Source organism: Zalophus californianus, chromosome 10, assembly GCF_009762305.2.
Source record: "Zalophus californianus isolate mZalCal1 chromosome 10, mZalCal1.pri.v2, whole genome shotgun sequence".
Taxonomy (NCBI): domain Eukaryota; kingdom Metazoa; phylum Chordata; class Mammalia; order Carnivora; family Otariidae; genus Zalophus; species Zalophus californianus.
Genome location: NC_045604.1, coordinates 6757745 through 6781046, shown reverse-complemented (window position 1 = coordinate 6781046; position 23302 = coordinate 6757745). Strand labels below are relative to the sequence as shown.

Sequence of the window (23302 nt, the reverse complement as noted above, 5' to 3'; positions counted from 1 at the left end):
GGAGTCTGTCTCGTGTACAAAATGGGCATAACAACATCTATGGCTGTAGAGATTAGATGACATCATATCTGTAAAATTCTATCACGGTTTCTGGCATGGTCGATGGCCAGTGGCTATGTGACCGGCATGCATATAGAGCACACTTCCAGGCCACGAATCAGCACGAGGAAGGCCTGGAGATGTGCTGTCTTCTAGTACCTCCAAGGCCAGCCCAGAGTCAGCTGGGCATCTCAGGCCCGGCGCCAGGCAACCTGTGCCATGAATCAGCAGCGCTATCTGGCCAGTTCTTTCCTGCCTTATCCGCAGAGTAGACACCTGCTACCAGCATGTTCTACGCTACAGAGTTCTATGCTACGGCGCGGGGGAGGGTAAACTCCGGTACAGTGTGAAGACTCCCACCGAGCTCCCAGACAACGTGCCACACAACAGGTGCTCAGTATGTTTCAAATGGAAAAGCCCACAAAGAAAGAAATAGACTGCCTTAGGACGTGGAGTGTCTGAGCCCCTTTCGAGAGGAGCCTGGATAAACACGTGGCAGTGACTCCCAGGGACATTCAAGGTCAAGTCTGGACACTGGACTAGAAGGAGCCAAGATCCTCTCTGACTCTGCCATTTCATAATTCCATGAAGCGTACGGACGGGACAAACAGAGCCGCCTCTGTTTTCTGCTAGAACACCAGCGCAGGGCAGGGGTCTAAGAAAACCCCACCAAAAGCTTCAGGGAAAAGAACGGGTGTTTTCCAGAGCCTCCACGGAGGGAGGCGAGGCTGGGCAGGGCCCCCACTTACTAGCATTCTGTCCTGACAGCTTCAGCTCCAGCTCCTGCACCTGCTTGACCAGCAGAGAGATATGTTGGAGCATGTCCTTGTTCTGCAGCAGGAGCTGGTGCACGCGGGCCTGGGCCTCCAGCCGCGCAGCCGCTTCGGCAGCCAGCTGGTCCTTCAGCAAGTGAACCTACAGAGACGAGGTGGAGAAGACAGGGAGAAGGCAGGACAGAGAGGAGAGAGGGACATGAATACACCCAAGAGTCACCAGGGTTCGGCTGGGACCGGAGACACCTGCCATGTTCAACTCAAGATAAAGAGGCCCTTCTGGGGCAAAATGGGCACCTGGGCTTGGAATTCGGAGTAGCCACAAGAAGCTGGGTCGCTTGGCCCTGGGCGTGTCTCTCTATGTCCTGAGTGAGGGCCACAGTGTGTCGCTCACCGACCACTCAGGGCCCAGCACCCAGAGCGAGAGGTACAAAAGAGCCGAGCCTCAGCCCCTCCGCCCCAGCCCCGTCAGGAGAGCTCCTTGACAGCTAATGTGTTCCTGCCACGTGGAGGGAGGAACCTTTTTCTCATCGTATCTTTTAAAAGAGAAAAACAGAAACGGATATACGGACCCATTACCTAGAAGAGTGTCACGGCAACCCCCGACGTGGCCTTTCCTCTCCCCTTCCTCGTGCCCGCATGTAAAGGGAAGCGGGAAGCCCCCCAGAGGCCCTTCACTCTCGAGGGGTTCATAGTAAAGTCTGTCCTGTCGCCTCTGGGCGTGCCTGACCGTCCATCCCCTTTTCGTTCGTTTCCCGTGGCACCTACGACGGTGCTTTACACGTGCTAGGGGCCAAACGTTTGCTGACTGGTTCATAGCAGGGCCTCCTCCCACAGGCCGGGAAGGGTGGCAGCACACAGTTTACAGAGCCACCCCCTGTGGGAGGAGGGGGACCCTCATTAACTGTCTCTCACGGGCGGGGGGGAGGCACGCAGCTGGCAACATGGCACCCAACGTGCTCGGGGCCGTGCGGGGGGGGAGGTCTGTTCTTGCTGCGTAATCGGGTAGAGAGAAAAAAACACGGCAGGAGGTGGGGGGGGTGATTGTATCAGGAGCCTGGCTTGAGGAAACTGAGTCACAAGGCAACAATCATGTTCACGCCCATGCGATTCCTGCACTAAGTGGTGGATAAAGGGGGGTCTCCGTGGAGGGTTTCGGAAGGTCCCTGAAGAAAGGGAGCTAATGAATTTGGCCTGGACCAAGGCAGCCTGCGGGAAAGAGCCTTCCTTGGACGAAAAATACGGTGTGGACAAAGGCAGAGGCAGGCTGACTGGGGTGAGTCAGCTGGAGGCTGGGAGAGGAGGAAGGAAGGAGAGGGGCCAAAGACCTAGCTGACTCTCTGGTTCAGACAACAAATGCTCTGGATTTCTGAAGAGCCGTTTGCTCCGAAGAGATGCACATTTTACCGGGGAGTAAAAGATGGTATCCACCCTGTAGTCTGGCCAAGGTTGGCCCAGGGACCTGCCAAGCCCAGCGTCTGCCCCTTGCAGCCGCCAGCACTTGGAGAACCACAGTCTCGGATGCGGCCGCTGCTTCCCTCCTGGCAGATTTGAGGACCTGACCTTGCAGTGGGCTCTGCTTCTAAGTGGGAGCCACTAATGAGATTAGTTGCCACTTTCCATTAGTGGTTCCTAAGATTGGGCCTTTCTTGCCCCTGGGGGAGGATGCCTAAGGAATCTAAAGTAAATCTGTCCTCCATGAGGTGCTGCTAAGGGCACGACTGACATTTTGGTTTAGAAATCAGCCTCATTTACTGCCTCATATCAACTAAGGAAAGATCTAGAGAGCGCTGAGAAGAGGGAAAGAAGCCACAACAATATTTTAATCTGGGTATCTGATGATGGGTGGCTGTTAAGCCTTTATCTTCTTTGGAAACTGAGACATGGAGCTATTTCACCTGAGATGCGCCCCCACCCCCCATCTTGCTGGTTCTGAGAAACAGGACAATTGCCGTGGGAAGCCCCCAGAAATGGCGTCCCCCCCCCGCCCCCCGGGGAGGGGCCAACCTTCACCTTCCATCTGTGAGTAATGTAACTGATTCCAATCACGACTATCATTGAAAGGAATCTACTGAGCAGGCAGAATTGTAAATTATCCATTTTCCATTTTCTTTGGAATGAAACAGAAACATTAGCAAGAAATTTGGAACAAAATTTTCAATGCCTATAAGCAGAAAAAGCAGAGAAGTCTATCTCCTGCTAACTGGCATCTACAGAGGGCTCCCGACACACACACCATGGACTCGGATCCTTGCATCTTGCATGTGGACACCCCAATAGAATAGGCCAGTTGAGAGCACCAGACCAGGAGCTGGAATGTTCCAGTCTGTTGGTGACTCCCTCTGCAACTGTAGGTCATTCCCTTCCACCTGGACCTCCCTTTCTCCAGCTCTCAACTGAGGGGCCTGCCTAGAGGCTCAGGCAATGTAGGATTCCAGCACGAGGGGCCATTCGTCAAAGGCTCACGGAAGAAAATCCCTAGATTCCCACTCTGACATCAGAGAATTAGGACTGGGGACACAAGAGGAGTCCCCTCCTGCAGCAGCCGGGGTGGGGGGTGGGGGATATTGGGAGCTTCATTTGCAGGTAATCAAGTTCCCCACGGTAGACTGCCATCAATACAAAAAAGTCGGCCCTTGAGTCGAATGTTTCTATCTGGCACTAAGCGCCATGAGAAAACGCTCCTGAGTCTGAGTGCTCCTTTTGCAGAATCAATCAGAATTTCAGCTTTGCAAATGCAGAGTTATAACATTTCAGGTGTTTTCGAACCCCGGGAAGGCAAAAGCACACACTGCTGCCTAAAGCCAGGCTAACGAGCCCCTCTGCCTCTACGGCCGTCCAAAGTGGCAGCAGGCAAGAGGCTCAAGCCACTCTCTGTGGCAGTGTGCGCCCCTGCAGAACCCACACCAGGCCAGGCTGAGATAAAATGGCCTGGACTGTTTTAAATTGGGGGCAATATAACAGTCCCTGGGTTTTGCACATGTAGGTCTGGCCCTTGGAAGCACGGAAATGAGGCAGCGTTATTTTCAGCCTTGGCTTGGGCAGGCTGCTCTACCTCTGTGTGCTTGCTTCCCTCAATCCTAAAACAAGAGCAGACACCACCCCCTCCTGTCCTACCAGAGGGGACAGTGACTGGATTCGGCATGCCATTCTTTCAAAGAACGAAACCCCTTTTGCAAAAGTAGGCCGTACTAACTTCCGAGAAGGTACGAGTTAGCTTCTGCTTTCCAGAGCTATGGGGGCTTCGGCAAGGACCATCCCGCTCACAGATGAGGTCAGAGGCAAGGCCACGGCCGGAGTGGAGGAGCTCAACCCTGCAGCCTCCGGCTCTGACGCCCACCCTCAGCCCACCCGGTGGCACCAGACCACTGCCCGCTCGTTCTCCAGCCTACTTGCCTGGACTCCAGCTCCTCCGTGAGAAGTGGGGGCAGGGCCAGGCTGAAGTTAGGGAGCAGGCACATGGAAATGGCGTGGAGAGAACCAGAGCAATTTGCCCCCCCCCCCCCCCAACTAGACACAGAAGCGGAGGCAGGCGGCGCTGTCTCAGCATGCATAAGGCAGGGCCCCCGGGGTGCTGGCGACTGGGAGAAGCCAGGGGGACAAGAGCTAAGTCTCGGGCCTGGAGGTGGGGTGCGGAAGTGTGTTCAGGGCTGTTCGTCTAACTACAGCGCACACGATCGCGAAGCGTAAGTAACCCATCACTGGTTTCAGGATAAGCGCAAGGAGCAGCGGGGAGAAGAGAGATCTCTACACAGCAGTGGTGCACTCACAGGCTGAGCCCGCAGTTGGCAAGCCGTGAAGGAATCCGGTCTCCTTCACTCCTGCCAGTCAGCCGCGGTGCCCAGGCCAATTCTGGAGCTTGACGGGCCCAGCGTAAGGCCATGCAGGTGCCAGCGACCACTCAGCTCTGGCTCAAGGCTTGGCTATACGGTCATTCACACCCTTGAACTTCTGGCCCAACTCAACACAGGAAGCCGGGGCAGCCAGGCAAGCCTCATGCTGGGTCGGGGAAGTGGTCAGAGGGGGCTTGGGTATTCACTGTTGACACATTAAAGTCTGAGCTAGAGCTAGAAATGTTTAAGAGTGGTTGAGCAACACCTTTGCCCCTATACCCCTAAGGCCAGGGCAGGCTCCTCTAGACCAGCTCTGAACCAATTTAGGGAGAGGCTGGGAGAGATCTCAAGGTCTTAGACCAAAGTAGAACGCTGAGAAGGAGAGAGATCTAAGCCCAGGTCCAGGATAACAGCAGAATGGGAATAGCCTATGACAGTAAATGGGGGTGGGGAGGGGTACATAAATAATGCAACAAGGGACCCCAAGAGTGCACCTGTTTGCAAGACACTCTGTATCCTTAGCTCTACCTTCGCTCTACCCAGGAGGACTTGGATGCTCCCAGAGGAAAGGAAAATGCATTCCCTCCTGCAGTGTTGAGCTCATAGCACTGCCCACTGGAATTCAGTTTAATGGGGATGAAGAAATCTTGCAGTTTGGTGGCAATAGAGTTTGACAAGATGACTGAAAGCTGGCCTCATGCCGGACACTGAGATCAATCCCACCACACGGAGAAACCAAGTATGCCAGAGCTGATCTATTTTAAATGCACGGAAGATGACAAGAAGACCTATTAATCCACCTCTGTCTCCTGTATGATTGTTGTTACCCAAAGACACGAACACTAATAAAAAGACCTTGGATCAAGTGCGACAAAGAGAATGGGAGAAGGAGGAGCATACAGAGAAACCTGGAACAGGAGAAGGGCTTAGGGCTGAGTGTGCCAGAGGACACAGGAGCCGAAAGCCGGACAGCAGAGAGAGATGCCACCTGTGGGTCTGCCCATAGCTGCTCCTGGGGATGGCAGAAAGCAGGAGAGGCGTGTGTTCCAGAAGCGATCTCTGCCCTCGAGGTCCTGTCCGACTGACGATCCTGCAAGTCCCCGACCCTATCCATCATCGCCCCAGGACTGATGCGCTACGCTGGCCTCCCAGTCACGCCCCTGCCTGAACCGAGCACCAACCAGGGCGCCACCAACCACCGTCCACAGATCGAGAGTCGGAGGCTCAAGTCTCCCAGCCCGTGGAAGAGGCTGGGACGGAGAAGGGTTCATGAAGTGAACCGCAAGCACCGTGTTCTTCCTTCCCCCCCCCCCCCCGACTCCCTGAGACTCACTGTCCTCGAGGAGAGAGACAATCAAGACAGAGCAGGGCTATCCTACTGAGACAGAGGCCTGATTCTGTTCCAGAGAACCCCTCTTAGGGTTTCATGCTGACGGTGGCAAAGCTGTGACAAATTCTGGGTCTTGCGGCTTTGCGGACCGAACACTTCCAAAGACGGCCACGACAATCTTCTTGTGCAGATTATAGACCTGCGCACCGTCTCTCTTCAGTATTTAGCAGTGACTTCAAATTCAAATGACTCTGATAATATCCATCATGAATATGCATCAAGCCCTTTCTTAGATAAATAATAATTACTTGGCAATTGATATGCCAAAAGAGAAAAGTATTACGGCTGGGGAATGGATTTGTATTCAAGGGGAAACTTTCGGAAATGATATGAGTCGTGGAATGGCCCTGCGCTGGGGCACTCAGGCTTTGTGCTCCTGTCAGCCGGCACCCCAGGGAGGAGGGTACTCTCGGGACTGCCACATGGCCATTAAGGAGACGAGATGAATTCTGCTATTTGACAAAGAGCAGTGATTTCCCCCCACAACGTGTAAGATGCCATTAACGGCATTCTTTCTTTTTTGTTGCTGTTCTGGAAACACCTGCGAACACGCCTAGCATTAGCACACCACGTCCTTTTGTTTCATGGTCAGAATTTCTTAAAAGGCTCAAGTCATTTAGGAGCCGTGCCTCACCGATTCTACGCTCTCCAACCTGGCTGCAAAAGGCCTCTGTGAGCCTGGCGCCTCAGGCCCCGTCCGTGTGAGACCATGTTAGAAGGTCTTCGCAAGAACTAAGGCACAGCAGATCCTGCTCCAGGCAGGCTGCCGGCGCTTTCTCAGGGTGCACATACAGGAAAGGACAGCTCTGTCCGGGCGATCGCTCCACCCAAGGGTCATGAGAAGAGTAAGCAGGAGAAAGAACGGGGATCAATAAGCGCTCCCCAGAGAAGTCTGCTCCCTGCCATTCTAGAATGCAGAAAACGGTCCCACAAATCCAGAAGGCCAGTACATGGAGCTGCCTTTCTAGATGGCTCACCAGCCTCCGGCCCTGGAAGCCCCCACCCTCCTCGCTCTTTCCTCCCCTCCCCTCCCCCAGGTCCTGACCCCGTCCCTCAGGCTCAGAATTCAGCCCATGAATGGTTCGCGCGCGATCCCGTCCTCACTGCTCCCTGATCGGCTACGGCGAAGATGAAGTTCAGATGCACGAGTCCCAAGGAAGATGTGGACAATAACGCCCTCCGTGGAAAGCAAGCAGAAGGAATCCCTGCCAGAATCAGCAAGGGGAACCGGCTTCCCCCTCCTCTACAAGGCAGCAGCCTGACAAGCTTTTGGGACTCATACAGCACTTTCCTCCTGAGATCGAAGCCAATCCTCACGTGGCTCAAATATGGCCCGTAAGGTCCTATAAGTTGGATCCTGTTATAGCAAATTCCGAGGCCAGGATGCTGTCACATCCCGCCTGGAAGAAGCAGAGCGCTGATGGAGGCTGGGAACCCGTGTGGACAAGGTAGGCAGGATGCCACAGTGGTCTCTGCACAAAGTCGTATTTCAAGCTCTTTCAAGATCAGTTTCACAAAGTCACACCTGTCCTGACTCCAGAGGCATCCCTTCCCACCCCAAACGCCAGGAAAATGAGGCAGGAAGGGGAGGGTAGAATTGGGTGCATCTCGTTCCTTGGTGAGTTCAAGTCCTTAATCCAACAATGTCCAGCCAAGCCAGCCAAGCCCAGCTCAGAGCAGGGGATACATGGGAAACCAGAACATTTTCTTCCAGTCCGACTGCATCCCCCCCGCTCCAACAAGCAATGGTCCAACAGCGTGAGCGATCCCTTATGGCTCCCTGGGTTTTACACCTGCCCCTTGCCCCTTGCTAGGAAAGGCGTGTCAAGCCCATGAGAGTGGAGCCTGAGAGGGAGGGAGGAGGTGGAGGAGAACCTGGGCCACAGCCACTTGCGTCTGCGTCTGCTGCTGCTGGAGGAGCTGCTGCAGAAGCTGCATCTGGTGCTGGCTGGACAGCGGCGTCCCTGGGCCCCAGCCTGGGGGCTTCGAGGAGCAAGAGGGGAGGAGCATCCTGGGCGAGGGCGAGGCTGCCAGCATGGGTTCCTGGGGGCGGGGTGAGACCTGGAGGAGAAGACAAGACGGGCGTGACCCCAGGCCGTGGCCGCTCTCCGACACGTGGCACAGACACGGCCGGCGTGAAACGCTGTGCTCCTAGTGGAGGTGTGGACAGGACCCGGGGCCGGGGCCACGAGGCAGGCAGTGCTGCCGGAACCCTCGGTAACTGACCCAACGTGATGGAGGCAGACGGTGCGTACCGGCCTCTCATACCGCGTCCAACAATAACCACACCTGGACTTCGGGGGGCTGATCTCTGGGGAGCCTAGCATCCACCACCCCGTTACGAGACCGGGAAGAGGGACGCTGCCACCTTCACTCTGCTGGGTCCCCGGGGCTCCCTCCTCCAGGGCTGCATGAGAGGGGCTGCTCCAGTCGGCCCTGCCTCGCAGGGAGAGCCGCTGGTCTGGACAGACCCTCTCTGCAGGCCGAACGTGGTTCCTGTGCCGTCCCCCTCGGCTTCCCTCCTGGCAGGTGGGAACCATCACGAAGACGGCTTATGTGACCCATAAAGCAAGTTCAGGGAGAGACGTCTTGTGTCTGGGAGTTCTGCTGCTGGCCCTTCCTCAGACAGGAGGGAGGGAGGCAGCCACTGACTGACGGCTCTGGCGGTTTGCGGCGGGCACATGACGCCAGGAGAAGGTCAGGCAGACGACGGACCCGCACCACCCTCCACACTGGAGACGGGCTTCTCCCAATGAGCCGCCCGTCAACCTGCACCAGAAAGGGCCAAGGCCTGACAGGAAGGCGAGGTGGCCAGGACGCGGGGAGTCCTGCCTCTCAGCCTCCTCCTCCCGGCTTTTCCCTTGTGTCTTCAGGTTGGAATGTGCTCCCCAGTTCTTAGCGTCCCAGTCTGGCTTCTACCAGGAACTCCTTGGGAGCCCCGTCATCTCAGCTGTAAGACGTGAGGCTAGAGTTGATGATGCCCGAGGTTCTAACCCCCAAGGGGCCAAGCGCCAGCCTCAGCGGCACCAGCGTGTGGGAGCGCCCCAGCAGTCGCTACCTGCAGGCGGAGGGCGCCCGAGCGAACTCCACTCTGGGGATCAGTCGTGGCGCGTGAGGTTTAGCTTTGCACAGGCACCAGGCTGGGATGTGGAGCCACGGGGGGGGCAGGACCACCAGGGAGCACGGCCAGGAAGCGCCGCGGGGCCCCTGGAGGGCGACGCTCGTCAGGCGTAAGCCAGCGGCATCGGCACTTGGCCCCTCTCAGAGGAGAGGAAACCTGCTCTGTCACCCACGCTGACCCCGCATGGGCGAGGACGTGACTCTGACAGTGGCTGAGGCCACAGCCCGTGTTGCTCTGGGAGGCCGTGTGCACGCAGACCGGGCGATGCGCCGCCTCCCGCCTACCTTGGGGTCCGGGTGGGAGCCTCCTTCCTTCCTGACAGCGTCAAGGTCTGTCACACCTCGGCTGAATTCCAAGACGTCATTCCCCGCGAGCGGGACCTCCACTGCATCGATGTCCGTCTCCTCCGCGGTGGCCGTGGAGGCCCTCTCGGCTCCAGGGAGCTGGCGGCCTGCAGGGCGACAGAGGGAAGGGCAGGGCGCTGCCAAGAACAAGGTCCTCCTCCCTTCCTGGCACTTCACGTTCGGCTACGTCAGGCCCAGAGAGTACCACTGGCTTCCTGATCTCTCCACCCGCCCTTCATTCCTAAACCGGTGAGATGTTCCTATTTAATCTCTCTTCAGAGTCCAGAAACAACAACGAGGTTTCCTTGAGGCTGGACGCCACTGCTTTGCCAGGCTGGCATGAGGTCGATATTGACGGGGTGCAGGGGCTCAAGAAGGGACGGGGGTGACTGTCACCTCGACCTCCTCTGAGCTCAGGAGTGGAATCCACCCAGGGAGAGTGCCCTGAACTGGGAGTCCAGACATATGGGGGCTCCCCAGCCATGCCCCTGGCGGGCTGTCAGACCAGGGGTAAGTGGCCCCACTCCTGGGGCCCCAGCTCCAACGGCAAAATCAGACGCCGAGTTAGATGGACAAGGAAGGGTACGTGACAGAAGAATGAGGTTGAGGAGACCTGAGGCCCCGTCTAAGATGGGGGCAGCCCCCCACCCCTGTGAGGCGAGCCGGACTCTGACCTAGTCACCAAGCACAGAAGTCAGGAAAGGGGACTGCAGGAGGCAGCAGCGGGGGGACAGAAGGGTGACTGGGTTTCAAGTCTTCTCCAGTCCGTCCACACTCCACTTTTCACCTCCCCACTGAAGACAGCGGCTGCACTCAGCGTGTGTGTGTGTGTGGAAGTCCTGCTATTTCTTATTTTCCTTCATTCCCTGTTCCTATTTCTTGACTCTATGAAAACCTGGCCATTCCTGGGCATTTCCTGGGAAGTACTTTTCTTTCTCTACATCTGGAATTAGGCTCATTGCTACTGTACTCAAATAAGGTCTCTTAAAAGATTTCGGAGACCAAGCACCACATGTAAAATGGAGGAGGTTCACGTCAGCAGGAAATACAGAGAGCCAACCCCCTCCCCGAGCAGCCAGGCCTCAGTCATCTGAGGGCCTGCCTCGGAGAACAAATAGTTTTTTGTTTTTTTGGTTTTTTTTTTAAATATTTATTTATTTAAGTAATCTCTATACCCAATGTGGGGCTTGAACACCACCCCAAGATCAAAAGTTGTGTGCTCTACCAACTGAGCCAGGCAGGTACCCCTAGAACAAATAGTTCTAACAGGTCTTCCTCTGCAAACCATGTGAGTCAACTGGGGAAGCAAGCCTGGTTTTCAGAAAGCCAACCAGCGTGCTTGGTTTTCCTCCCAGCTGCTCCAGGACTTGGGACACGGCCCTGGGACAGAGCCTGGCGGAGTGGCTCTGCTCCTCTGTGAGCCAGCAGGCGGGGACACAGAGCAGGCTGCTTCCCACCACACCCCTGCGTCCAGAAGTGACCTTCCTGATGGTCGGGAGGGCTAGCCTGTGAGACAGAGGGTGGACGGAGAACTCGTGCCTACTTCTCCACAGGTGGATGGGCTGGACTGTAAGCATCGGTTCTCTGGGCCAGTGTGGAGATGAACAGGGTGAAATGCATGTGTTTTCAGCAGAAATGATTTCCCCCAGTCCCCAGGACAGGCTCAGTCCCGCAGCACCATGCATCCATTTGTTGGTGTACTTGGCACCTGGGATTGGGCGTGCCTGGCCTTCTATTCCAACCCCCCCGCCCCCAACCTCCCTCAGTCTTGAGGCCAGGGCTGGGTCTCATTCGTGTTTCCCAGGGCTCTGGCACGGAGAAGGTATTCAGTAAACACTAACAAAGGAAAGAGTGTCACGATAGGTCGGCGAAACAGGGGAGTGGGCTACAGAAGAAGGCTGCTGGGGGCCCCCCGGCCCTCCATTCCTGGAGTCCCTAATACCGAGGACACAAAGCGTTTGGAGATGCCCAGGCCAGAAGCCTGGAGGGATCAGAAATTCTCTCGGGTTCTTGCTCTGTTTCTGAGGGAGTCACAGACTTCTCGGCCATTCCGTTGGTACTAGTGGAGTCCCGAAACCAAGGCTGAGGAAGGGGAGTCACAAACCACAGGACCTGCTTTCTGAGGGACTTCCTGCCACCCCATGGGCTCTCTGATGATCACCTCTGAAGTCCTGAGCTTGGACAATGGCTAATGGGTGAAAGTCAGGACGGTAACAGACCTGTTAGAACAAGGAGGGTAAAGCTGGGGTAGACGGAATGCTCCGGATGCCGTGCCTGTTAGCATATCGGATAAGGCAAGATTTAGAGGGCGGGCCCACAGCTAATGGTCTTCCTCAGGTCCCGACAGACAAGGGGGGAATATCTCGTATTTGCAACTTTCCTGGCATCAAGAAGCTTAAAGGACCAGAAACGATATGAAAAACCTTCTAGCAAAACCAGGAAACTTAGGAGATTGGGCTGTGTTTTTTTTCCAGGCTTCCCCAGCCTGATGGAGGAACCAGACAGAGACCATGGATGCAGCAGGAGGCTGTGTCCCAACAGAGGGAGCTATCCTGGATGCAGGGGGTAACCCGTGCAGAGGGGATAAGACCTGGAGAAGGAGCACCAGCTAAGACAGGTGAGGAAGCGGTCCTGGGGAAGGGAGGGCTGGGAAGGCGTTCTAGGTGGGGGCAAAGACACAGAGGTATTCACTGCCAACGACCCTGTATGGAGGGACCCAACCAGGAAGAGTCAGGATTTTATCTTGAAGGACTGAAAGCAGGTGAGTATACCAAAGGGTTTTCATCCTTTCAAATTTCACCCTAGAAATGATGCGGGGGACAGATCTAGAAGGGACAAGACAGAAAGCAACGCTCCGGGTGAGAAACAGGAGGGCTTACGCTAAGAGGGCCACAGTAGCAGAGAACAGATATGAGAGGTTTGCAGGGCGTGGAAATCGCAGGGCAGGGTGACAGAATACCGGTGGTGGGGGACGGGAGAGCCGTGGGAGTGGGAGGGAGGGAGGGAGGAATATGCGTAAAATGAGTTTTGAAAGTTCTGATTTAGGTGACCTGGTAGGGACTGGTGCCCTTTAGGGAAATTTCGGGAGGCGCAGGGTTGTGGGTAAGATGGAGTTTTAAACCTGCTGGAATCACAGGGTCTGTAACAACCAAGTGGAGATACCCATCAGCTGTCGGAGAGTTCAGGAGAAAGGTCTGGTCAGGAAATAAACATCAGTCGAGACCACGGGCAAGTCAGGGAAGAGCACCAGGGACCGAGCCCAGGAGAAACGCAAAGGATGTTGGAAAGCAAGTAGCAGATCAACAAAAAAAGGTTGTGCGTGCATATGGGGTGGTGCCCCAGAAGCTGGGGCGGGGTGGGGGTGGGGCAAGCGCTTCCTGCCCCGTGGTGAACTGGGCACACAGAGGCTGGTTCAGGTTGTTGGCTAGGGGCCTCAGTGACCTTGACTGGTGGTCTCCAGAAGGGCTGGCAGGCAGCAGACACCACATCGCCGGAGGCTGGAGGGATAACGGCCAGGATGGGGGGGGGGGAAAGGAAAAAGCTATATGAGTGCAGATAAATCTGGCAAGAAGCTGAACGATGAGGGAAAGATAAGGCTGGGGGAGACGCAGGGGCAAGGAAGGCTGGATTTGGTTTTGTTTTGACGATGAGAGAGGCTTGACCTTATCTGTCCGCCGTGGGGAAGAAGCCAGCAGCTGCAGAAGACTCAGGTGACCACTCGGGAGAGACAGCACTGGTGGCCTGGTGCTCAGGGAGAAGCAGGTGAAGGGTAATCCTGGCCGGGCGGGGGCGGGGGGGGGGCAGGGGGATGATGACACTGACCGTGGGGCAGAAGCTGGAGACAAGCAGCAGGGTGGCCCTGGGGGAACATAAGGGGTGGACCTGTGGAAGGCTGGTTTCCCGGGGACGGGCCAGCATCGGGGGCTCAACGGAGAGGCGTTGCTGGGTCAATGCAGAACCTGTCACATGTCAAGGATATGGTAATAAAATGGTTTCAAAAAAGAAGACGAGTTTATTAGCTCAGTCACGAAGTGCTGGACATGGCCACTTTTTGGCCTCAAAACTGCACTGGTAACAGCTTAAATTTAAATAGCACTTACTACCTCCCAGGCATTAATTTAAGGGTTTTACCTGTAAAAATCGTTTATCCTCAGAACCACCCTCCAGGCAGTCCAGGCCCTGACAGATAAACTGAGGCACAGAGCTGGGAAGGTGGGTGCCGGGGCTCCAGGCCTGGTGCTCTGAACCACGGTGGTATCATCCTGCCTTCCCCACAGGCCGGCTACTTCCACCTGCCGCCCCCCCACGCCCCCGCCCTCACTGTCTTCACTTACACACTCCCAGGTGATCTGGTGTATTTGTCACGGGTTCGTACCCCCACCCCCAACTTTGAAAGCCAGCTCCTTGCCATCGGGGACCTGTCCCGTTGTTCAGTTCACCCAGAATTGAGCCTGGCACGTTGGGGGGGGGGGGAGGGGGGCGAGACGAACATCTGTTGAATGAAGGAGGGCGCTAAAACCAAGGAGAGACAGATGGGGCGGCGGTCGCCGGCGCTGGAGGAGAAGGGGGAGGTGGGGGTGCAGACGGGACGGGTCAGCAGCCTGCTCGCCGTTCGGAGTGAGCAGCACATGCAACAGGTACGCAGAATAAATATTCCCAACCGTCTAGATGGCCAGAGTTTTCTTTTCAAGAAGCTCTATTCCTCCCAAGCGTTCCAAGCCCTTCCCCACATTGGATGGCTGCCGTGGGAGGAGGAGGAGGCCTCCAAGGGAGCGGGATCTCGCCCAGGAAACCCTCTCCAGGAGTCAAAGAAACCACACAAGGCAGAGCAGGGCAGGCCGAGCAGGAGCCCTGGCCCCACCTGGCTCTGAGCCCCAGGGACGCACCCAAGGCGGTGGCTGCCAAAAGATACCAAAGATAAATCTCCCCGAGGGTAGGGCCCCGGTGGAAAGAATGAGGCAAGAAAGAGGCAGGCAAGGAGGGGACGATGAAGGTGAAAGCCATCTTAAAAGCACTGCTGGAACCCAGAAAGCAAAGGGCGGACAAGACATCAAAGACAGCGCGTGCGCAGTCCAAGTCGGCAGAGTAAACCGGTCTCCCCTGTGCTGTCACGGGCCTGCTGCCACGTCACGTGGGGCGGCGCCGGGGCAAAGGTACCCACGGCATTAAACGGAAAGCTCCCGAGCATGGATGCGAGATGATGCTCGTAACAAAACACGCACGCACACACACAACCAGCAGTTCTACTCTGGTGCTTCGAGGTCCCCCGTTACAGACGAAAACCCCACTGCAGTCAGTAAATGCTTCTGGGGGAGGCACTTATGGACAGAAGAGACGTGTTCCCAGTGGTTTACAGCCCGTAAGCAAGCAGGTGGGGCCATAAAGAGCAAGGGACAATGGGGCCGGGCAGTAAGCGGCTTTCCTTGAGGGAGAAAGGTTTCCCATCCCAGATCTGTGGCATCCCAAACGCTAGTACTCTAAGTATCTAAGTAGGCTTGCCTTCAGGGTAAACGCTGCGATCCGAGGGCACCCTAATTCATCACTGAATTCAGACCCGCCCTAAGACCATGGGACTCGAGAGACCCTCCTGTCTCCTTCCCGCACTGCCTAGATCGGGTAGGTCATGCATTTCCGACACAGAGCCACAGAACTAGCTACTATGTGATATGTATTTAGAGTACCATACCGTTGGCCCTTGAGCAACACGGGGATTAGGGCACCGACAACCCCACGCGGTTGAAAATCCACACGTAACTTCTGATGCCCCCAAAACGTAACTAATAGCCTACTGTTGTTAATAGCCATATCAATAACAGTTGATCAACACATCATATTTTGTAGGTTACAGGTAATACACCATATTCCTAGAACAAGAAAGCTGGAGGAAAAGGAAATGTTATTCAGAATGATGGCCGTTGGGGCAGGCAGCAGGTGGAATCACGGGAGTGGGGTCTCGGGGCAAGACCGACGGGCTGAGCAGAGAGCTGGTGACGGCGATGGTGACAGTGGCTATGGCCCTCCAGCTGTAGCGGACGGTCAGCATGGAAATAACAGGCCCGCCAGCCACGTCACCTCTCTCCTTATTACCTTCTCAGTGATCGTTTTCTCAAATAACATTAATATACACGAGACCTCAGCTACTTGGCTTCTTCTGCATACCTGCTCCCCAAGATGTAACACAAATGATGTTCTACATGTGGAAACATTGGTCTAGGGGCGCCTGGGTGGCTCAGCTGGTGAAGCGTCTGTCTTCAGCTCAGGTCATGATCTCAGGGTCCTGGGATCGAGTCCTGCATTGGGCTCCCTGCTCAGCAGGGAGCCTGCTTCTCCCTCTGCCTGCCACTCCCCCTGCTTGTGCTCTCTTGCTCTAAGTAAATTTAAAAAAATCTTAAAAAAAAAAAAAAGAAAGAAACATCAGTCTGGTATAGTTTCTTCAAAGTTTAAGACGTCAAAGACCTGAGAGTATATCTTAAGGAGGTCCACGGATCGGATGTGCTGTCTACATAACCTACTGGCATCCCAAGCAGAGCCTCTCTCCTCCTTGTGTAAACGAGGCTACAGCCCTGCAGAGCGATGGAAACTGCATCAGGGAACTACACGTAGACACATTGACTTTAAGGAACTGGCTCATGTGATTGTGGAGGTGTGACAAGTCCAAAATCTGTAGGGCAGGCTAGGGACCCACGGAAGAGTTGTAGTCCAAGTCCAAAGGTGATCTACTGGCAGAATCCCCCTTTGTTCTAATAAGGCCTTCAACTGACTGGTTGAGGCCCACCTACATTATGGAGGGTGTTCTGCTTTATCCAAAGCCTCTGATTTATATGTGAGTCTTGCGGTGCCTGGGTGGCTCAGTCGGTGAAATGTCTACCTTCAGCTCAGGTCATGATCTCAGGGTCCTGGGACTGAGCCCCACGTCGGGCTCCCTGCTCAGCGGGGGCTGAGGGAGTCTGCTTCTCCCTCTCCCTCGGTGCTCTCCCTCCTTCCCTCCCTCCCTCTCTCGCAAATAAATAAAATCTTAAAAAAATAAATAAATGTTAATCTCATCTGAAAAATACCTTCCCAGCAACATCTAGAATAACATCACATGTTGTACGTGTCTGGGTCTACGTCTAAGCTTTCTATTCTGATCTACCCAGGGACGCGTTCATGTGATGGTACAGTTTTACCTAGTATAGCTTTATGTTTTTATGTCTACGAAGCCACTCATCTGTCATCACTCATCTTTTCCAGAAATTCTTCTATTCTTATTTTTCCTTATTTTCTGTTACAATAATAACAGCTAACATGTATCTGGTGTTTACTATGTACCAGGCGTTTCACATGTATCTGCTCATCTGTGGTCACAATAATCCAACGAGGTGGACTTTATTCCTGTTTTCTTCCAAAGAGGACACTAAGGCCCAGAGAGGTTATTAACTTGCCCCAGATCACACAGCCAGGGACTGGTGCTGCCAGAAGGAAAACCAACCGTCTGCGTTCTCCAGACCTTTGCAGCGTGAGATTTTACTTTGTTGTCTTCTGACTTCCTGAGTTGGATGCTTCACTAATTTGATCTTCACGATTGCTTATCTGTTAACATGAACAGTCGAACCTTTGGATTTTCCTCTGCACACTGCTTTATCTGTGTCCCCCAGGTTCTGAATATGATAGCTTTCCATTGTGACCCTTTTGCCATCAGGAATTTGTATTGTTCTGTTAAAGTGAGAGATGAATGGGAGAATTCGCATTTTTATAAAAGATGTTCAGGCTTCCTGATACTTCAAAATGAGAGGTATTGGAAAAATGTCCACATGGAAGGTTCACAGGACTACAGAATTTAGAAAACAGGAAAAAAGCTATTAAGGTAATTATAAACTTTATCTTCTTTCTAATTTGTTTTATGAAGGTGATTTTGTACTGAAGTTTTCTTGGGGGTCAGATTCGGTAGCATCAGCCACTCAAACGTTTCCTTGTTCGACAAACATCTTTAATTGTCTATTAGGAAAGCCACACGTGTTCCTTAAAGAAAATTTGGAATCCAGAGAGAAAAAGAAACACTAAAATGTTTTTTAAGTGGACTGGCTGCCTGGGGCTTGGTGGAGGGAGGTGCGGCCCCATGCTGGGTGCCCCCCACCCTCTGCCGCCACCACCACCTCCTGTCCGTCCACGCCCACTGCACGCACCTGCCAGGTGCCTACCTGGGTCCCCTGAGCAGCTGCTGTTCTTCTCGCTCTCTCCATCCTCCTGCCCGTCTGCATTCTGCTGCGTGTGCTGGAGGCTCAGCTTATGGCAGACCTCGAAGGCCTGCCCGACCGTCCGCACAATTCGCATAGCTTGGCTCTGGGAAGGAGAAAGGAAAAGAGCAAGTGAAGGGCGTGGGGCACGGGGACCCTGTGCAAGGACACGCGAAGGGCCAGGGGCAGAAGAGGACGTGCTGGGGCCTTGCGGACAGAAACCCATGAAGCCGGCAAAGGAAAGAGGTGGAAACATCTAACGTGGCTCTGACGTCCACACGCTCACCAAGAGGAGTGCAGAGATAGTTTTCTTCTTGAAATGGCCCAGAAAACAGACACTCACCACGGTTCTGTAACAATAAACCAACTGGAAGGACAGACGGCAAATACCCCAATTCTGGACTTAGCCCAGTTCATTCTCCCAGGTTTAACAGAAGTGGTCGAGATCCTTCTGACTCCTTTCCAACCACAATCAAATGTTCAACGGGCTCGCCATAAGAAGAGCAACCCAGCCCTCACTTCTTTCCTGCTGGAAATGGTGAGTCTCCAGCAGGCCAGGGGTGGTGGGGAGGAGGGGCCGAGAAGCCGCCGTCTAAACAGCAGAGCCAGCGAAGCCCAGAATCCAAGTCCGCTAGAACACCACTGGCAGCAAGCTTAACTAAGGACAGCCTTCTCGCTCTAAAGACATTGCTCCCTTGGAACTGTTCCGTGGCTATTTCTCTTTGCCGTTCTTCCTCCTTTCTTTCTTTATTGGCGTGGAGGTGGGCGGCTGAGGAGCTATTTAACGGCTTCTTTTAACAGCCCAAGACCAGAGCCTGACTCTAGCTGTCCTTAACTTGGAGAGGACGCAGGACAAAGAAGCCGCGTCCCCTACAGTCTTAAGGGACCCACACAGGCTCTGAGGAAGAACCACAACCACGGTCCCCAGGGCCTGGCCTCCAGAGTGGACAGCCGACCGACTGCATCCTCAGCCCACTTTCACTGTCTTCCAAAGACTGAGTCAAGGGCAAGCTACAGGCTGGGTGAGCTCAGCTCACTGCTCCTTGTCCCCTGAGGTCCCCAAACACCCCACCACCACTGACAGCAGTTTATTTAACCGTGGCTGTCCCCCTACTCCTGCGTCTGAGATTAGTCGCATTTTGGATGATCTGACTCCAGGTCAGCTGTGCCTACCTAGCCAAGCTCCACATTCACTATAGCGTCTGTGGCTACAGACTCTCAGGTTCCCCCCAGGAGGACAGGTGGCAAATTCCACCGTCCCTGGAAGCCACAGGTACTTCACTGAACTAGCTTTGAGGATGATGTCAGAAGTCGAAAGGTCCCCACACACGTGCCCCCGAGTCTATAGGATTAGACAGGGGTAGGGACGGGATTTCTCATCTTCTCTTTGAAAGGGAGCGCTCAGATTTCAATCCAGGAGGAAATGACTTCTCAGAGGACCTGCATTTCTCCTGCATCCCAAGCTGGGCCATGGAACACCCTCAGGACCGACCTCTGAAGAACCCAGACTGTGGCTCACATCTCTGCCACCTTTATCAAGGACAAGCGTACGGAACATACCCACCAGTTGCAACCAACTATTTACAGGCCCAAAATGGTCAGAAGGAAGTGGCCTGGTTTTGATGCTTAGTCTTCTCCACGCTTCACGTTCACACGTTAGCACACTCACTCTCGTAAGCAGCTGACCCTCACCTCGGATTCCCTGAAGAGGCAGGAAATGCGGACTTTATTAGGTTCACTGGTCCCGCCTTCCCTGTGTTGGAAATGGCACCCCACCTCCTCGCCTCAGGGCCCCCCCTTCCTACCTGCCCTTCCTGACAGCTCTTCTATGCCTGCCTGTGATGCCACCTGAAGGGGCGACTCAGTGAGGTCTGTGACCTCTCCTCCACCACCCGGAGGGGTACCTGTAGGACTAACATGCGAGAGAGCGCCTCCCACGGTGCTCGGCATACCCCGAGTGCTCACCGACAGGTTTTGGTGCCAAAAGGCAACGAAGACAGAAAATAAACAGGAATGGCTGGGCTTACTTTATCAACAACAGAAAGATATTAAGAAAGTTGCCTCTGACTACGTATGTGAGCATCAAAAATAAAAGGCTAAACCACCCTCTCTCCCCACAGCGCGCAACACAGGAGAAGCTGCCGGCCCGATGATGTTTGGTCTGTGCCTGTGTGATGGTTGCCACCACGAGGAGACTGTCGGATTAGAGTTCTAGATTTGCACATTGGCTGCTAAGTGGCTTCCTTTCAATTTGTGCTTTACTCCCCTTGAATGGAGGTTGTATTTCCACTCGCAGTAAAAGGGCACAGAGGCATGTTCCATGAGGAGCCCTCTGAACTTGAACACGGAATCAAGCTACCCTGCTACCTGCTTTATAGGAGGACTGGAAACACGTGGCCTCTCTTCTCAGCACTCTAGAAGCTGGAAGACGCCAGATGGCTCCCAATTCTCGGAAATGGCTGTGTGAGTTCAGGTGCCCTCTGACCTTTCAGGCTTGCCTCCCCTCACCAGTGGGAAGTCTACTTTCAGTGGATTTCCATGTAAGGACCCTGATGGGGGAAATGACTTGAAGATGGCTCGGATTCCCATATAAGGCCAACCCGCACCAGGCAGGGCCTATCCCTCCCCCCACTGGTGCCATCTGCACAGCCATGCTGGTTCCTGCTGGCTGCGCCTGCGCCGCCCAGGGACCAGGCCTTCTGGCCTTCCAAGCAAGAAAACCGGTTCTGCCTGCCGCCCGGGGAATGCAGGGCTCACATGTGCTAAGACTTAATAGTTCATATACCATGTCTAAGTCCACGAGGGAGGACTCTCACTAAAAGCAGCTTTCCCAAAAGAACCCTTTCCATAGGTCCCCATGGGTCACAAGGAGCTGCTCACACCTCATGATCACAAACGGGCCTTTGGAAATCAAAGGGGAGATGAAAAGATGTCAAGGCAGCCAGGCACAGAGCAGAACACACAAGCGGCATGCTGGGAAGGCGGCCTTCTCCAGTTCCAGAACCTGGCCATTCTCTGGAATTTGCTAGATTTTTACAAAGCATCCCTATACTGCACTGTTTCTGGACAAATCCAGTTTAGTCTCACAAAAGCCCCCTGAAAGTCCTCGGCCACATGGATCAAATCTTCCTGTCCAAAAGCCACTTTCCATCAGCAGCCCCAAAGCATCTGTGGGCTTTGAGTTGTCAAGATTAGGCTGGCTGTGGTCGCTTTGATGTTTTTCAAAGCTGGGAAGGAATATCTAACCTCTCGGAGTGGCTCTCGGCCACAGATGGGGAGCACGGCAGCTCAGGAGAGTGCCGATTACAGGCAATTTTGTGAAACAGGCCTGGAAAGGAAGTGGTCTTACAACTTTGTACCACTTACCATCACGACACACAGAAATGCTTCTTTAGACCATTCTACTTACTCATGCTGACAAAGCCTCCCTCCCTCTCACGGCCCGCCCCCCCACAAGGCCGTCCCTCCGTCCAGCACAGGGGTCAAGACACAACCAACTGCTGTCCTCTTGTAGGTACCAACGAACGCCTAACGGGTGTCGGTATCCAGTGAACTGCAGCGGCCACCATGAACTAAGGCCATGTTCTCCGTGAGAGTGGGCGGCCGCTCAAAAGCACACAAGAGCCTGCAGTGGTAGCTTCAGGAAGACAGAAATCAAAAGGTTGATGCGCCTGTACTTCGCTGATCCAGGGAAAAACTACAGTCGGTCATGATTTTATCTTCTGTTCCCATGTTAGGGGACCCCATTGTCGGTTGGCCCTGTAGACATGGAGAATCTTCCGAATGCAACATACACGTGAAGAATGGTAGCTATTCGTCTGATTCCACAGCTGACTTAAGGAATGAATGACCCTGGGCACTGCTCCGCATTTCACTGTCCTGGAAAAAGCTGTATTTCACAATTCCTGGAGATGACGTAAGGAGTCTTCAGGTAAGTAAGGAAAGGGATGAGCAGGTGTTCATCATGAAGATGAAGATGGCAAAGGCAACAGGAAGAAGAGGGAAACGTGGTGCACCCTCCCCCTTAGTCCACAGCCCTGTCTTCTCCACTCTCATCTACTGCCTCCGCACCCCGCACTGGAGACCTGTCTGCTGAGTACTTCTGAATTCCAGGGGACTTGAAGTCCAATAAGTCCGTTCCAGTACAGCTCCTGGGTTTATAATTCTTCTCATCTATCACAGCAATAAAGTCCAGTGCCCTTACCTTGACCTGAGCTACCAGTCTCAGCAACAAAAAAATAGAACTGAAGGTCATGTTTCTTTAATGTGCTTTGTTCCCTTTTTAAACCATTGTAAAAGATTTAAGCTTGTATCTATCAAATGACTGCAGTGTATAGAATTCACAATGCTGAGGCAAGAGAATATATTTGGAATTCTACACAGAGGAAGATCCGAGGTATGAAGGCTCTGAAACGGGAGATGGGTGGGGATTCTGTCCAACAGGTTATGGAATGGTCTTGATCTATAATTTGATTGAGGCAATGCCTGGGACACCAGAATATTGCTCACTATAGGGAAAGTTTAGTTTCAAAGTGAGCAGGACTTTCGACATCGACAGGACATAGGGGATCTTAAAATTTCCAGTAGACTGCTGGGTTCTTCCTCGTACTCTGCTAGTCCACGAACCACAGGACCACAGAGGAAAGAAGGCTGGGTTATCACCTCGGTACTGGCAGTACCCACCCACGTGACCGTGAGCAAGCTAACTCACCTTTCCAGGAGCCGATTTCCTCATCCATAAAGAGAGAGGTTTGGACCAGATGAGTTCGGAGACCTGTGGTTTCTCTATTTCGACTTCCCAACCCCATCCCACCACCCCAACATTTAAGACATAAAAAACAGGCTCTTGTCCTGAGTGTAAGACCTCCCTCTCCTTCATTGTAAACTTGGCCGGGCAAGTGACTTATTGTTTAGCCCACGACTGTCATCATCGCTCAAAATCCATTGCAAGCACTCAAGGACGGACCATGAGACTTCTCAGCTGTGGCCCCTCATCTGATGGTGACAGCATTACAGGAGGAAGAAATTTCTCCTAACCCAAACCAACTGAGCTGTGATTGCAGGCAAAATGGTTTCAAGGAGCTGCCCGTGAAGAGACCAGGGAGATTCCTGCGGCTCTTGTTAATCACCAACACTTCATGCACTGCTGCGCTATTAAGTACAGTCGCACTTAATCAGGGCCGACAGCCTCATTCTCCCGGGGCTGGGAGGACAAGACAGGAGGGCGACATCCACTCCACAGGAGAGGTCAAGGGACCACGCAAGAGGCCGGAGGCCTTGCACATGAATACTATCACTATCCCGCCTGAGGAGGGGAAGCAGAATGCCGTGGTCATTAGGAAACGTCTCCACCGGATGCCCTGGGCGAGGAAAAGACCCACTCCCAGCCTTCCTTTCTCACAGAAGTCTGAACGACGCGGGGACGAACACCCCCTCCGCAGACACACGCCCACCAACAGTCCTGGGCAGGCCTTCCCAGTCACACGGAACTCATTCCTGACGATCGGATCCTTTCACACAACCACCCGCATTCCTGAGATGCCTTTCATTGCACTTGGTGGCTGGAGCAGCTCAAGTCTAGAGGCTCAC

At 54.1% G+C, this 23302-nt stretch overlaps 1 protein-coding gene across 13 annotated transcripts in view; it reads right to left on the bottom strand.

Moving 5' to 3' along the window:
• The window catches only part of LOC113931924 (nitric oxide synthase 1 adaptor protein), a 277773-nt gene that overhangs the window by 18302 nt on the left and 236169 nt on the right, over positions 1–23302 (bottom strand). For 10 of the 13 annotated variants that reach the window (XR_003522920.2, XM_027610134.2, XM_027610137.2 and 7 more), the window contains 5 exons: positions 17678–17819; positions 9441–9607; positions 7911–8096; positions 4209–4250; positions 789–954 (listed from right to left, as the gene is read on the bottom strand). Coding sequence is in view for 12 of the 13 variants with exons in the window: in XM_027610134.2 (XP_027465935.1) it covers positions 789–954; positions 4209–4250; positions 7911–8096; positions 9441–9607; positions 17678–17819 (703 nt within the window). In the remaining variant the exon portion in view is untranslated. Of the gene's footprint in view, positions 1–788; positions 955–4208; positions 4251–7910; positions 8097–9440; positions 9608–17677; positions 17820–17999; positions 18471–23302 lie in introns of those variants that run through there. The other 3 variants (XM_027610140.2, XM_027610130.2, XM_027610139.2) reach the window with 2 other exon arrangements.